The sequence below is a fragment of the Pezoporus occidentalis genome, unplaced genomic scaffold (assembly GCF_034315485.1).
Source record: "Pezoporus occidentalis ecotype Australia unplaced genomic scaffold, CSIRO_AGI_Poc_V1 ctg229, whole genome shotgun sequence".
Classification (NCBI taxonomy): Eukaryota; Metazoa; Chordata; class Aves; order Psittaciformes; family Psittacidae; genus Pezoporus; species Pezoporus occidentalis.
Window position 1 is genome coordinate 1,265,889 of NW_026914169.1, and position 13,322 is coordinate 1,279,210.

General features: G+C 52.9%; 1 protein-coding gene across 6 annotated transcripts in view; it reads left to right on the plus strand.

The window, feature by feature from the left end:
* Window positions 1–209: 209 nt before the first annotated feature.
* Window positions 210–13,322, plus strand: part of CPNE2 (copine 2) — a 52,866-nt gene continuing 39,753 nt past the window's right edge. Inside the window, exon 1 of one of the 6 annotated variants that reach the window (XM_062621297.1) lies at window positions 210–302. Coding sequence is in view for 1 of the 6 variants with exons in the window: in XM_062621298.1 (XP_062477282.1) it covers window positions 517–646 (130 nt within the window). In the remaining 5 variants the exon portion in view is untranslated. Of the gene's footprint in view, window positions 303–475; window positions 663–688; window positions 726–13,322 lie in introns of those variants that run through there. The other 5 variants (XM_062621298.1, XM_062621302.1, XM_062621301.1 and 2 more) reach the window with 5 other exon arrangements.

Genomic DNA, 13,322 nt, shown 5'->3' on the forward strand with positions numbered 1-13,322 from the left:
ACCCTATCTCCACATCAAAACTCTCTCTATAAATATCCCTGACGCCTGATGATGTGACCGTCAAGCGTCAGCTGAGGTTGCTCACGGTACGGTGGGTGGAAACCGCTGCAGTTCCAGGCTGGAAGGTACGACTGCTTGGATGGAGCAGGGGAGCGTCGGTGCGATGCTGCCAGCCGCGTGCCCTGAGCTCTTCGGACAGCTCTGCGGACAGCACCCGCACCCGGGGCTGGATTCGGCACCAGGAGCACCCGCAGCAGCCGGGCTGGATGAGACCCACCGGCCTCCAGGCAGCGCAGAAACCGGTGCGTTTGGTTCAAAATTATCCACCGAAGTTCCGTGTTCGCTGCTGCCGGGTGGATAACGCGGAAACGCGTTTCCCAGCCGCATTGCATGGGTTTTTTAAAAAGCTGCTTGCTGTTGCGAAGAGCCCAAGAGCCATCTGGGAAGTTTTGGGGTGGATCCTTGTGGGTTTGTTTAATTCGAAAGGCAGGATGCTTCTCCGGGGGTGGCCCAGCCATGGCCGCGCCCCCTCCCCCCGGCATCACCGCCCTCCCTCCTTCCCCCGTTACCGTGGCCGGGGCGGCAGCGGGAGGCTCTGAGCCGCGGCCCCGCGGGACCTGCTCGACCCCGGCGGCGGGTACCGCGGGTGAGTAAGAACCGAGGTGGGTGAGAACCGGGGGTGGGTGAGAACCGGGGGTGAGTGAGAACCGGGGTGAGTACCGCGGGTGAATACTGGGCGCGCCGCAGAGGTACCGAAGAGGGGAAGGGGTCAGGAGCGGGACCCGCCGGTGTCTGAGCCGGGCCCGCGGCGGGATCGTCCCCCGTGAGTCCGGTGGGTAGTGACAGCCGCGGGGAATGCACCGGCGGAGACCGGAGACCTCGGGCATCCCAGGGGGAGCATGGCGCTGGCCGCCAGAAATCCCTGGGGACCTGCAGCGCAGTGTGTGTGTGTGCGTGTCCCCGGCTTGTCCTGGGAGTGTGTGGTGTCCCTTCTGCCTTCCATCCCCAGGGCAGAACTTCCATCCCCTGGGACAGACCTTCATCCCATAGGACAGACCTTCCAACCTCTCGATCACAACCCCCACCTGCTGGGACACCCTCCCTCATCCCCTCCTCCCAATCGCTTCACACCCTGCTCCCCAGCCAAGGCCACTCCGTTTCTGCACTGTGTAGAACTTGTCCCTCCCATTCCCACTTCCCTCTGCATCCGCTCCTAACGCTGCCAACCGGGCGCACAAAGCCTAGGCGAGCGCTGGGGCCACGTGACTTTGCTCCCCGGGCCTGGGACTTCTGGTTGGGGTTTCTCCTGGCAGCTGCTGCTTCTCCTCTGGCATCGAGTTCCAGAGGCATCCAGTGAGCTGATGGCTGGGAAGTGCAGAAGTGCTTCTTGGGGGACTGTTTGCAGCCCAATGTTGTTCTGCCTGGTGATGATACCTTTCATGCAGTGCAGTTCTGAGGGGACTGAGGGGATTCATGCTCGCAGATGGGCTGCCCCTCACTCCTCCGTGCCCGGCAAGACCTCGTCCACCACGACTGTGGTAAACAGAGCACTGCTCTCAGCAGCGTGGGGTGCCTGGAGCATGGCAGGCAGGGAGGTGTTTTCCCATCAGCTCCACCACCCTGAGGACCTGATGCAATAAGTCTTTGGGTGAGTAACCCTTATTTAGGCAAGTGGCTGGATTGAAGCCAGCCAGGCTGGAGGACTTGGTGGGCAAACACACCCTTTGGAGCAGGTCATTGCAGGGAGGGTGGAACACAAGTTGGTGGTGAGATGAGAGCTCAGCTTTGGTAGCAGAAACGTCTCCGAAGGGTTGGGTCCTTGCTGCTGACTCCCCAGGAGTCTCAGCTGCTTCTTGGGAAGGAATTAGAAGGATCCCTGTGAACCTTGAGCCCCAGGTTTGAAGCTTCCTGGAGATGCACTTGAACCTTGCTGGAGGAGCTGGAGTCAGGAACAGGCCAGTGCAACCACAGCCCAGGGGTGCTCAGCTCTGATATTGTTCCCCTATCACCAGCACCAGCCTCCTCCTGCAAGCCCAGGTGCCAGGCTTTTATGCTGGCATGTGATGCCACTTGGCTTCTCTAGGGTCACAAAATGTTTTATTATGGGCCAGAAATCCCACTGAAGCCTGTTAGGAAGCAGTGAACGGAGTGATGGGAGGAGAAAGGCTGGAAACAAAAGCTCTGGGCGTGTGGAAAGGATCTGTTGTGAAGAGCTGATTCGGTGGAGGATATTTTGCTGGAGTAGCCTCAGGGAAATGCTGCATTTGCTTTGATTGCAGCTGGATGATAGCTTGGGACATACGTTTTCTGATGATGTGAATGTCTTTCTCTGTTGTTGCCTCTGGAGCATCCTTGCTGGGATAATGTGAAGGGAAGGCACTCCATGAGGCTTCCCAGTGTCCCCAAAATTGCACCTACTTGCAGTGTAGACAACCTCAGCAATTGCTGGGGATTGCTGGGGTACACGAGCAGTCCTGGAGCTGCTTTCCTGGTTCCTGGAACCCCTTACCACTCGGAGATGGGGTTTATTTTCACTGTCGGCATATGCTGCACCATTCCCAGGGCCTGCTTAGTCAGGGTGACAGTTCACATCTCTTTAATGCTGCAGACATCAGGCTGTAGCAAAGTGAGGGTGGCAGTGCCATATAACTGCTAGTATTTGAGATGTGGCTGTGATGCTTCTCACTCCCCACTGCCTTTCTGAGCTCAATCTCAAGAGAAATTACTTCATCCAGAGTTGCACCAACCTGTCTTGCTACAGGGACACCTTTGCTCCTGGGGTCTGCACTGGTGGACAGTGAGGGACCCTGTGCAGGGTGCTGGCAAGGCAGTGCAGTCTGTAAAGCCATTGGTTGTGGGGTCGGATTAGGGTCTGTGCTGGGGGAGGAGGGCACGAGTCCTGGAACCTGGGGTTTCTAGTATGGAAAAATACAGTTAGGGCTGAGCCACAGGAGTTGAGCTGTGGGTGAAGCTGCTCCTTGCCCTGGTCTCTGCTCGTCTGTCCATGATCCTCTTTCCTCACCCCAGAACAGTGGGGTTACACAGTGCTGGTGACACGTCATGACTTACCAGCGTGCTCTGGTTGTGTACTGGAATTGCACTGGCTTTGTTCGCCTTTTAGCAGTCTCATCATGGTGTGTGAAGAGTCTGGGAGGAACAACAACTTCTCTTGCTCCCGTTACACCCAGTGGAAAGAGTTTCCCACTGACTACAGTGGAAACCTCTCCCTGGGGAACACTGGCCAGAGCCACTCATGCCGCCATAAATCAGGACTTGTTCTCCAGGAGCAGCCAGCGTGCCGAGAACGTAATACCAGGTAATTGAGGAACAAGCCATGCTTGCAGTCTCCTGTCCTGGTTCAGGGCTGTCAGCTCTCATAAGGAACTCTTTATGTGAGAGTCTTGGATGGCGTTCAGAACCAGGGTGAGGGGAGTGGAGAAGAAAAGGTAAATTTTCTGGTGTGGTGGAGGAGCTGGGCATCTGAAATGATGCACAGGGCACAACCACAAAACAGCAGGAAGAAAGAAGGACTGGATACTTCCACCCCTGAAATCTTACAACTTGTATTTTAAACCTCTGTAAAATATTTGTCAAGGGACCTAAGTCATCACTTTTTGCTGCTTTGGCTCAGTTTCCTGGCTGCTGCCTTTGCAAGGTTACTTGTCCGGATCACAGGAGCAGGGGATAAAGTAATTCCTGGGAACTCAGCTGGGTTTGATTATAGACATATCATTAAAGTGTCAGTAAAACAAACAAGTGTAGTACTTAGCAGGAAGGACTTCACTTTTTATTTGTCTGCTGCCTTTGCTAAGGCTTTGGGTTTGGGCTGTCAGATTTTCTGCCTGTAGCCAGCAGGAAAAAAACTCTGTCTAGAACAGTCTCCTTCCCCCCAGCCCTGGATTGCCTGTCATTGCATGATTCCAGAAGCCGAGGATTTAGGAAGAAACATCAGCTGTCATAAGCCTGATTTTAAAAATAAGACAAGCTGGGAACATAAGTTCTGCTGTTGAACAGTAAGTCCAGGGCTGTGCAGCCATTTAAACGCAGGTTTATAATCCCCTGAGCAGAGTCTAAAGCTGTTGGGAAGGAGTTGAGGATTTATCAGGCATAGTTCTCATTATAACCCACCACATTTTGGGGACGGGCTTTGGACAAGGGGCTGTAGGGACAGGACAAAGGGGAATGGCTTTAACCTGACAGAGGGGAGACTGAGATGAGATCTTAGGCAGAAGTTCTTCCCTGTGAGGGTGCTGAGGCCCTGGCACAGGTTGCCCAGAGAAGCTGTGGCTGCCCCATCCCTGGCAGTGTTCAAGGCCAGGTTGGACAGGGCTTGGAGCAACCTGATCTAGTGGAAGGTGTCCCTGCCTGTGGCAGGAGTTGGAACTGGATGAGCTTTAAGGTCCCTCCCAACCCAAACCATTTTATGGTTCTGTGATTCTATGAGATTTTGTTTCACTGGCAATACAAATCCATCTAAGGGTGAAGCTTCACACATCAAGGGGCAGCACCTCCCTGCTGCAAAAGGAGGCCTGTAAAATTCTTTAGGAAAAGATAGGATCATCACCTCCATGCAGGGTGAAGGTGGCCTCCAGCCTGTGGGGACATCAGTGATATTCTGTGTGGCTTGGTGTCAACATGGCAGGTCAATGAGCATTACACATAAGTACACATTAATTAATATTTAGTTATGTTGTCAGGGGATGGGCTATGGGAATGGAATGATGCTTGGGGTGGAGGGACCTGCATGCTGGGGCTGCTGGTAGGGCCTTTCTGGCTGGCACACATGCGATTTTGGCATGTGTTTATGTTAGAAAGCAGTTAAAGATGTTTCCCATCCCGTAAGTGATGATTTTTTAATCCATCTCTCACTTGCACTATGTGGTGCTGTCTGTAAATAGGAATTCAGTTAAAATTCAGAAAGCCAGCATTCCTGTTTTCAGTAACTCCGAAAAGCCTGTAACAGCCAGAACACATCAAGTATGTTGTGAGTGCAGGAGGTTCCCCTGCACCTGCGTGGGAGCCGTGCTGCCTGGGTGTCCCTCAGGGCCTGCTCTGCTTCCTTCCACTTCACAGGGTCTGCCTTTAATGAAACCAACTCTTTCCTCCAAATCTGGTGGTTAAAACAAATACAAACCCCCCCCCCCCCCCGTTATAAGACCATGCCTTGTTCTTCTTGCACAGCTGCCCATGCCCAGTGGGTACTGTGGTTTTCAGCTCTGGCATGGAGAAGGAAACTGGCTGTTGCAGAATGTGGACCTTTTCTGTGGGCGGTTGTGCATGGGGTTTGATGTCATCACCAGGATGCACAGTGACAACATGATCTTTTCTGCCCTATATCACAAATTTCCCTAAATTAGGCCCTAGAGGAAGTTTGTAGTCAAGGGGAAATGTGCAGTCAGCCAAATCTGCTCTTGCCAGTGGAGATTAGGATGGGATCTCCCTGGGTGGCTCATCCATTGCTCCTGCCCTGCCCCTCTCTTGCCCTTTCTCTATGTCTGAGCAGCAAGACCAGAGCTGCTGCTGCTGCTCTGGAAACCACAGATGAATTTGTGAGCAGGGTGCAGGATGTGCAGTGAGCACAGGGAAGCCCTGACCTCTGTGCAGCACTTGGCTCTCCTGCTCTTTGGGGTAACGATTTCTCACTGGTAAGTGGTTTTGGATATTAAGGGACAGTGTAATGACATTTTCAGACTTCATCTGTTTGGAGAACAGAATCCTGTTGCCCTTTGTTCCTTTCTGCTAGGGCAGCTCTGCTGGAGGACACTGGGTCCTGGAGCAGTGACCAGGCAGCGACTGTGTCCTTGCAGTTGCAAGGGGACTGTCCCCCACCCTGGAGGGACCACTGAGGGGCTGTCACTTTTCCCAGTGGAGAACAGAGCACTGAGGAGTGAGGAGGTTTGTAGAAAGCAGAAAATGGGATGTCTCCATCCTCTCTGGCTGTGGCTGGATGGCTGCGTGCCACAGCTGAGGCTGGAGCCACGGTGCCAGCAGAGCACTGGAGCCTGTGAGGTCTTCACAAGGGCTAAATGCCATTGTTGGTGATGCATGAGCAGCAAAGGAGCTCACCCAGTGTGGTGGACTGTAAATAATGATGTCTCGTAATCCCTTTTCCCTTGAGAGTCTCATGTGCTGGACCTGCTGATGTGATTACAGTGGTATTACAGTGTGATAGATGATGTTGTTATGGTACCTGTCTGTCCTGATTCTATGGAGCACCAGTGAAGCTGATGCTACAGCACCTTCGTTATGAATGGAGAGGACCCTGTTGATCCCACAGCATGCACTGGGAAATTGCAGTCTGGCCGGGGATGCCTGTGCCTGTGCCCCCCAGTGAGTCCTGCCCAGGTTCTCCTGGCCAAGCAGGCTTTCAGGGTGGACACCCCACCAGGGTTGGGTTGCTAAAGTGCACCCTGGGCCATCCTGCAGTGCACCCATGGGTGGGACAGGCTACTCCATGGTTCCTTTCCACACACCACACAGCTCCTTGCCACCAGCCGACTCCTTGAGCAGGGACAGAGGTACTGCTGGGAAGTCCCTGGAAGGTTTTATGGCTGCTGTGGGTTCCTTTTCACCCATCAGTCATCCCAAGCAGAGAAGCAGTGGTCTTTTCCCCTTCATCCATCTGGAAAATCTGGGTGGGGCTCCTGAATCCCTGGGTTGGACATGCATATTGTAAGGCTACAGGGGAGCAACAGCATCTCCATGGGCAAGTCCTTCTGCATGGGAAGTGCTCCTTTCCCCAGGTTATGACCCCAGATTTACTGATGTGTAGATGTGGCTCATATGCCGTTATCCATCTGGTTGCTCTCTGGAGAGGGATCTCCCACAGGGTGAAACTCTCTGCATGGTCAGGGTGGGATCCCGGTGTTCCTACCCACCTCGTGCTGGGGCTTGGGTGCTAGGATCAAACTGGCCTAACTTCAGCCACTCGATATCCACAAAGCTGTTTGCCACAAGTGTCCTGGGAGCTGGAGGAGAGGATGCTGCAGCCTGTTTGAGATGTGGAGAAGCCCTTAGGAGGCCGGTCTCTCTTGGGACTGCTGAGGGAAGTGGGGCTTCTTCTGCCTCATTTTCAGGTGGGGATCTGCATCCCACTTTCTTCCCAGTTGTGCTGCAAATCCTGTCTCTCTCCCTTCCCTTCTCCTTCACTGCCCCAGCCTATCTGTCCGGGGTGCTCGGTGGTATTTATACCTTCTTTGATGATCTGGATGAGAGGATTGAGGCCACACTCAATTTGCAAATGACACCAGGCTGGGTGGGAGTGTTGATCTGCTGCAGGATAGGAAGGCTCTGCAGAGGGATCTGGACAGGCTGGATCGAGGGGCCAAGGCCCATGGGATGAGGTTCAACAAGACAAAGTGCCAGGTGCTGCACTTGGGTCCCCACAGCCTCATGCAAAGCTCCAGGCTTGGGGAAGAGTGGCTGGAAAGCTGCTCATGGAAAAGAACCCAGGGGGTGCTGAATGACAGGGCTGAACATGAGCCAGCTTGTGCCCAGGTAGCCAAGAAGGCCAACAGCATCCTGGCCTCTATCAGCACCAGTGTGACCAGCAGGGCCAGGGCAGTGATGATCCCCCTGTACTGGGCACTGGTGAGGCTGCACCTTGAATCCTGTGTTCAGTTCTGGGCCCCTCACTACAAGAGAGACATTGAGGTGCTGGAGCAGATCCAGAGAAGGGCAATGGAGCTGGTGAAGGGCCTGGAGCACAGGTGTGATGGGGAATGGCTGAGGGACCTGGGGGGTTTAGTCTGGAGAAGAGAGGCTCAGGGGGGCTCTTATCGCTCTCTACAACTGCCTGACAGGAGGATGGAGCCAGGAGGTGGCTGGTCTCTGCTCCCAGGGACTAATGTATAGGACAAGAGGAAATGGCCTCAAGCTGCACTAGGAAAGGTTTAGACTGGAGATTAGGAACAATTTTTTCCCCAAGGGGTGCTCAGGCGTTGGAACAGGCTGCCCAGGGCAGTGGTGAAGTCACCGTCCCTGGAAGTGTTCACAAACCATGTCGATGGGGCCCTCACTGACATGGTTTAGTGGTGGCCTTGGCAGTGCTGGGGAATGGTTTGACTCAATGATCTTAAAGATCTTTTCCAGCCTAGCTGATTCTATGACTCTACAGGTGGTTCCTGGCCCACTTGTCTTCATCCCTCCCAGGAGTGAGTAGTGGTCTGAGGTGGAAACTTCATGCAAATGAAGCTTTGGCCTGATTCAGAGTAGTCTTTGGAAACTGGTGTGGGGTCTCAAGGGACACCTGGGCTTAAACAAAAGGTTTTACATGCCAATAGAAACTCAATGTTTTTACAGCCCCCGGAGCTTCCTGATTTCAGTTTTGAAGGAGCACTTCACAGTTACGTTGTCAGCCTGGCCCCACATCCCTCGAATGGTGTCATTATGGAAGTGCTACTAGTGACATCTTGGACAGTGGTAGGGAGACACCAGTGTATGCGGCAGGATGGGCTTGTCCTCACTGCTGACAGCCTGGGTGACCGCATCAGCTGGAGCCACACTGGCTTGGTGGTGGGTGGTTGGCCTCGTGACCAGCTCTGGCACCCACCTGCCCTGACCTCAGATGCTGGAGAAGCCCTGTCCCCAGTGCCTGGAGGAGCCCACATGGATGTGTTTGCACTGAGGATCAAAGGAAGGGCAGGGGCTGTTTTTTGGCAGGTGATGGCTGCTCTACTGTGTCAGGAACAGAGGGAATTTCCTCATCTCCCAGCCGTGGCACACCCCATGAGTCCGAATGTGGTTTGGAAAGGTCTTCCTGGAATGGGACCTAAGCATCACGGCTGTGGGACAGGAAAGGGTTGCCTTTTGCTGAGCGATGCCCTCCAGGGTAGGAGGATCTGGCTGCCTGGGTCAGGGAGCACACAGGATCAGTCCCACTTTTTGGCCAGCCTTGATCTTGCTGAGAAGTGCAATTCACCCCCTGGGGACCCCAGGGTTAAGGGTTAGGGTAATGCTGCAGCTGTGTGGGTGTGTGGAGCTGGGGACATGGGGGGAAGCAGCCCTATGCTTCTTGCTTTCACCAACTGCCTTTAGAAAGGGTTTTGGGGATGCTGGGTCAAGGATTGTGTTACTCCTGCTCTAGACTATCTCAGCTCCTTACAGATGCCCTGTAAGCAGCCCAAAGCTGAAAATTGAAATTCAAATCTAAATTCAAATTGACATAGAGCTATCAAACCACAAAAAAAGGTGTTGGAACAGTGTTCCAGACCATTAAACCTGCCTTTCACTCACTCCCCCATGATAAATTCACATGGCTATTGCCAAATGGCATTGTACTATATTAAAGCAAAGCAGAGATCACAGTGGGGAGGCACATAATGGGACATTTCAACCCACTGAAGACCTCTTTCCATCCAAAACCTTTTTCTCTTGAAAATGCCTGAATGCAAGAAATGCCACTGGGATGGAGTTGTGTTTGATGCGTTGGTCTGGCACTCTGGCTTATCCTCCTTTTCTGCCTCAGTTTATCCCTGTTCTCCGCAGAAGCTACAGGAGAGGGGCTTTGGACAAGGGACTGTAGGGACAGGACAAGGGAGAATGGCTTTAACCTGACAGAGGGGCTTTGTGGCGGATGAGCCATGAGGACTTCTGCTTCTGCACATTTGTCCTCAAAGTTGCAGTAAATTGGTGGCTGCCCACATGTGTCTCCATTTTGGTGTCACACTATCACTATTCTGGTGTGGATGTGAAGTGATGGCATGAGATGGGCTTGGTCTAGGCAAGGGGAAACAATGCTCAGGGAGAAGTCGTGGGACCTGCTTCAGTGATGTACATGTGTGTGCAGCCAAGGATGGGGATAGGACAAGGGGGAATGGCTTTAACCTGACAGAGGGGAGATTGAGATGAGCTCTTAGGCAGAAGTTCTTCCCTGTGAGGGTGCTGAGGCCCTGGCACAGGTTGCCCAGAGAAGCTGTGGCTGCCCCATCTCTGGCAGTGTTCAAGGCCAGGTTGGACTGGGCTTGGAGCAACCTGGTCTAGTGGAAGGTGTCCCTGCCTGTGGGAGGGAGTTGGAACTGGGTGAGGTTTAAGGTTCCTTCCAACCCAAACAAGTCTGGGATTCTATGACCAGACCTGGTGTATGAGGGCTTTTCTGAGGACAGCTGCAAGGAGGAGGAGATGGGCATTGTGGGTGACTATTCCCTGAGCACAAAATGAAGCAGCAGCTACTGTGGTACTGAGGCAGCCACCAGCCATTGTCATGCCTCACTTGCGACAGGTTTTCACAGCACCTGTGTGACAAACTGGGCTGTCATGAGCAGCGTTACCTGATGAAACACTATTAGGCACGGTTTCTGTTGGGAAGGGTTAACTGGGGAAATGATTTAATTAGGTTGTTCTGAAACTCTCTTTCTCACTTTGTCAGGCCCCTAAAATAATTCAGTACAGTCCCTGTGGCCTCTTGCATCAGGCAGGACTGTTTGATTTGCTCACAGCATGCCAGTGTGGAAAGCAGAACCCAACCTGGGCATCCCCCTCTGCCAGGTCTACAACAAATCTCCAGGAATTTGTGAATTTGAGCTCACTCCCAGCCATCCCACCCATGCTGGGATGCTCAGAGGCAGTTTTCAGCCTTTTGCTGCCTGTGGAAGAGTTGAAGATCCTCTGATGATAGTGGGTACCCAAGATACATCCTTGCAGGGAGTTTTCAACTACAAGAAGTTTCTGCCTCCCCTAGGCTGCTCAGCCCTGGCAGAGGCATTTGCTGGGAAGGGGCCATGAACATGACTAATTCCACATGCATCCAGAAGGAAACAAGGCTGTTATTAAGACCAGATGCAGGCTGGTGAATCCACGTGTTGCCTGGGCGAGACTGAAAGGCAAACAGTTCTGCTCTGCAAAATGATTCTGGAGATGACTGTATTTGTTGACAAGAGGGAGCAGAGCGTAGGGAGCTGTGCCATCATCCGTCCCAGTGCTTCCTGGCTTTTCCTGGTGCCGCCAGCTCTGCATGTGCTGCATTTCACCGTCACTGCTGCTCTGGGCAAATGTTTTCTGCATCCTTGTGCTCTTCCTTTCCTTTGCTTCAGTCTTCTGACAACTCATTTTCACCAGCTCTTTGTCATCCTGTGGGTACCACTGCTTTCTGCTGTGTCTCCAGTGCTGTAAGCTCAGCTATGTGCCTTATAGGAACCCAAATTACCTGTTTGACACTCATCTCACTTTCCCCTCCCAGAAAGGACATTTGCTTCTGCAATGAGGTAGCTGTAGTAGGATAGCCTGAGTGGGTAAACTGAGCCGTGTGTGACTCCTGTGTGGTGTTACAGGAATCACAGATCATCCCAAAGAAGGGCACAGACATTCCCAGGAAGGACCCAGGGGAATTTGCGTGGTATTACTGGTGGATATCAGTACTTCTGTGGCTGTTTCAAATATGTCTGGTATTCCCTGTGCAAATAAATCCAATCTCTTCAAGGAGAGGGGATCACGGAAGTTTGGCAGCAATATTAATACACCAAAATGTTTCACTTAAATTATATCTTCATTTTTTTTTTCTTCTCTATTTACTCCTGTTAATGCTTAAAACCGGGCCTTAGCATGGTCCAAGCAACTGCTTCTTGTGCGGCTTCTCTTCTGTGGAGGGAAGGGAACCTCCCAGGGCAGAAGTTAGTTTGTAAAACAGAAAACTCCTTCCCCTCCTCCTCTTTCAGATAAGAGAGAAAGAAAAGATGCCAGGGCTTCCAGACAGCTGTGCACATGGTTTGGGGATCTGCTGTACAGAGTAGGGGGCCGTGGGGTGAAGAGGAAGAGGAGAACATCTGTGTGCACTACTCTGGGGATCCCAGATGTTCATCTCAGATATTCTTGGTGGCCCCAAGTCTTCTGTGTGCCCCCAACCAGCAAAACCCCTCACTGCAGGAGGTTGTGGACACTGAGCACCTTGGAGGTGACCAAGTACTTGCAGAAATGGCTTTAACCTGACAGAGGGGAGACTGAGATGAGATCTTAGGCAGAAGTTCTTGCCTGTGATGGTGCTGAGGCCCTGGCACAGGCTGCCCAGAGAAGCTGTGACTGCCCCATCCCTGGCAGTGTTCAAGGCCAGGCTGGACGGGGCTTGGAGCAACCTGGTCTAGTGGAAGGTGTCCCTGTCCATGGCAGGGGGTTGGAACTGGGTGAGCTTTAAGGTCCCTTTCAACACAAACCAGTCTGGGATTCTGATATTAAGTCATAGAGAAAAAAACACTTGAAGTTTATGAAGCACAGAGATGATTCTGGTTCAGGAGGTCCTGGAAGCTGGACCCTAGAAAGGTTTTGGGGACCATGTTTCTCCACCCTGGTCTTACTCTTGTGACTCTTCAGGCAACTGCTGTGGCTGATGGTAGATGAGACCATGGGGATATCAGACTTTCATGCTTGTCCCTGAGACCTCTCATCAATATCCTGGCCGTGTTTAGGCAGGAGACCATGTGTCCATGTGATGGGTACAAAGCCTGCAGCCGGGATTGTACATTGGGAGAATATTTGGCCGCAGATGCTGAGTGAGTCACAAGACTTTGTTCAGGAGCAGTGAATGCAGGGAGAGAACAAAGAAAGGAGGAGAGACTGGAATACAGATGGTGGCAAGTTGGCTTGTCTGGTGCCAGCTGAAACGCATCCCTGAATTTAATGCATTTGATGGGTTGTTAAAATGCTGCTGGCTCACTGAAGCCTGGCGGTTGCCTCAGATGGTTCATGGCTAGTGAGCCCTCTGGCTAGGGGGACCTGCTGGGGATGATTATGCTCCTATGGGGTTTATACCAGGACTGGAGCTGGGGAGGAGGAGTAGGTTGAGCCATGATGGGAGAGCTGCCCGCCAATTTGGCATTTCCATCCCTGGTGGGCTGGCTGGACCAGCAGCTCCTCAGTGGGAAAATCATCTTCACTGTGATGGTGGCGAAAGGGGTGACAGCATATTCCTGCTGCCTTTTGCCTTCTTGGGAAGGTGGCAACTGCAGGATTTTGGCCTTGGCACTCATGAGATGGAATCAAGCTCTCCAGGTTGTTACCTGGGGGAGAGGCCAGTGCCCCTGATTTTGGGTGCAAGGGAGGGGAATGTTACATGTGTCCCTGCAGGTCTCTGCCCTCAGCTGGCCCTGGCTAGTGCTGGCCACTTCTCTTCCTCATGCCCATCTTGGCTTTGTGTTTTCTGAGGAGCTTGGCAGGCTGAGTGCAGGAGCTGGAGCATGGGTGGAGTGCAGTGGCAGAGAGGATGTTCTGGTGCCTGTCAGCCCTGGGAAAATGCTTTTCCCACTGAGTCATCTGCTATCTCTGCTTTTTGTGAAATGGTGCTGAGATCTGGGGGAAAGGGAGCTGGAAAAACCCACAATCTCCCTGCTCTGGGA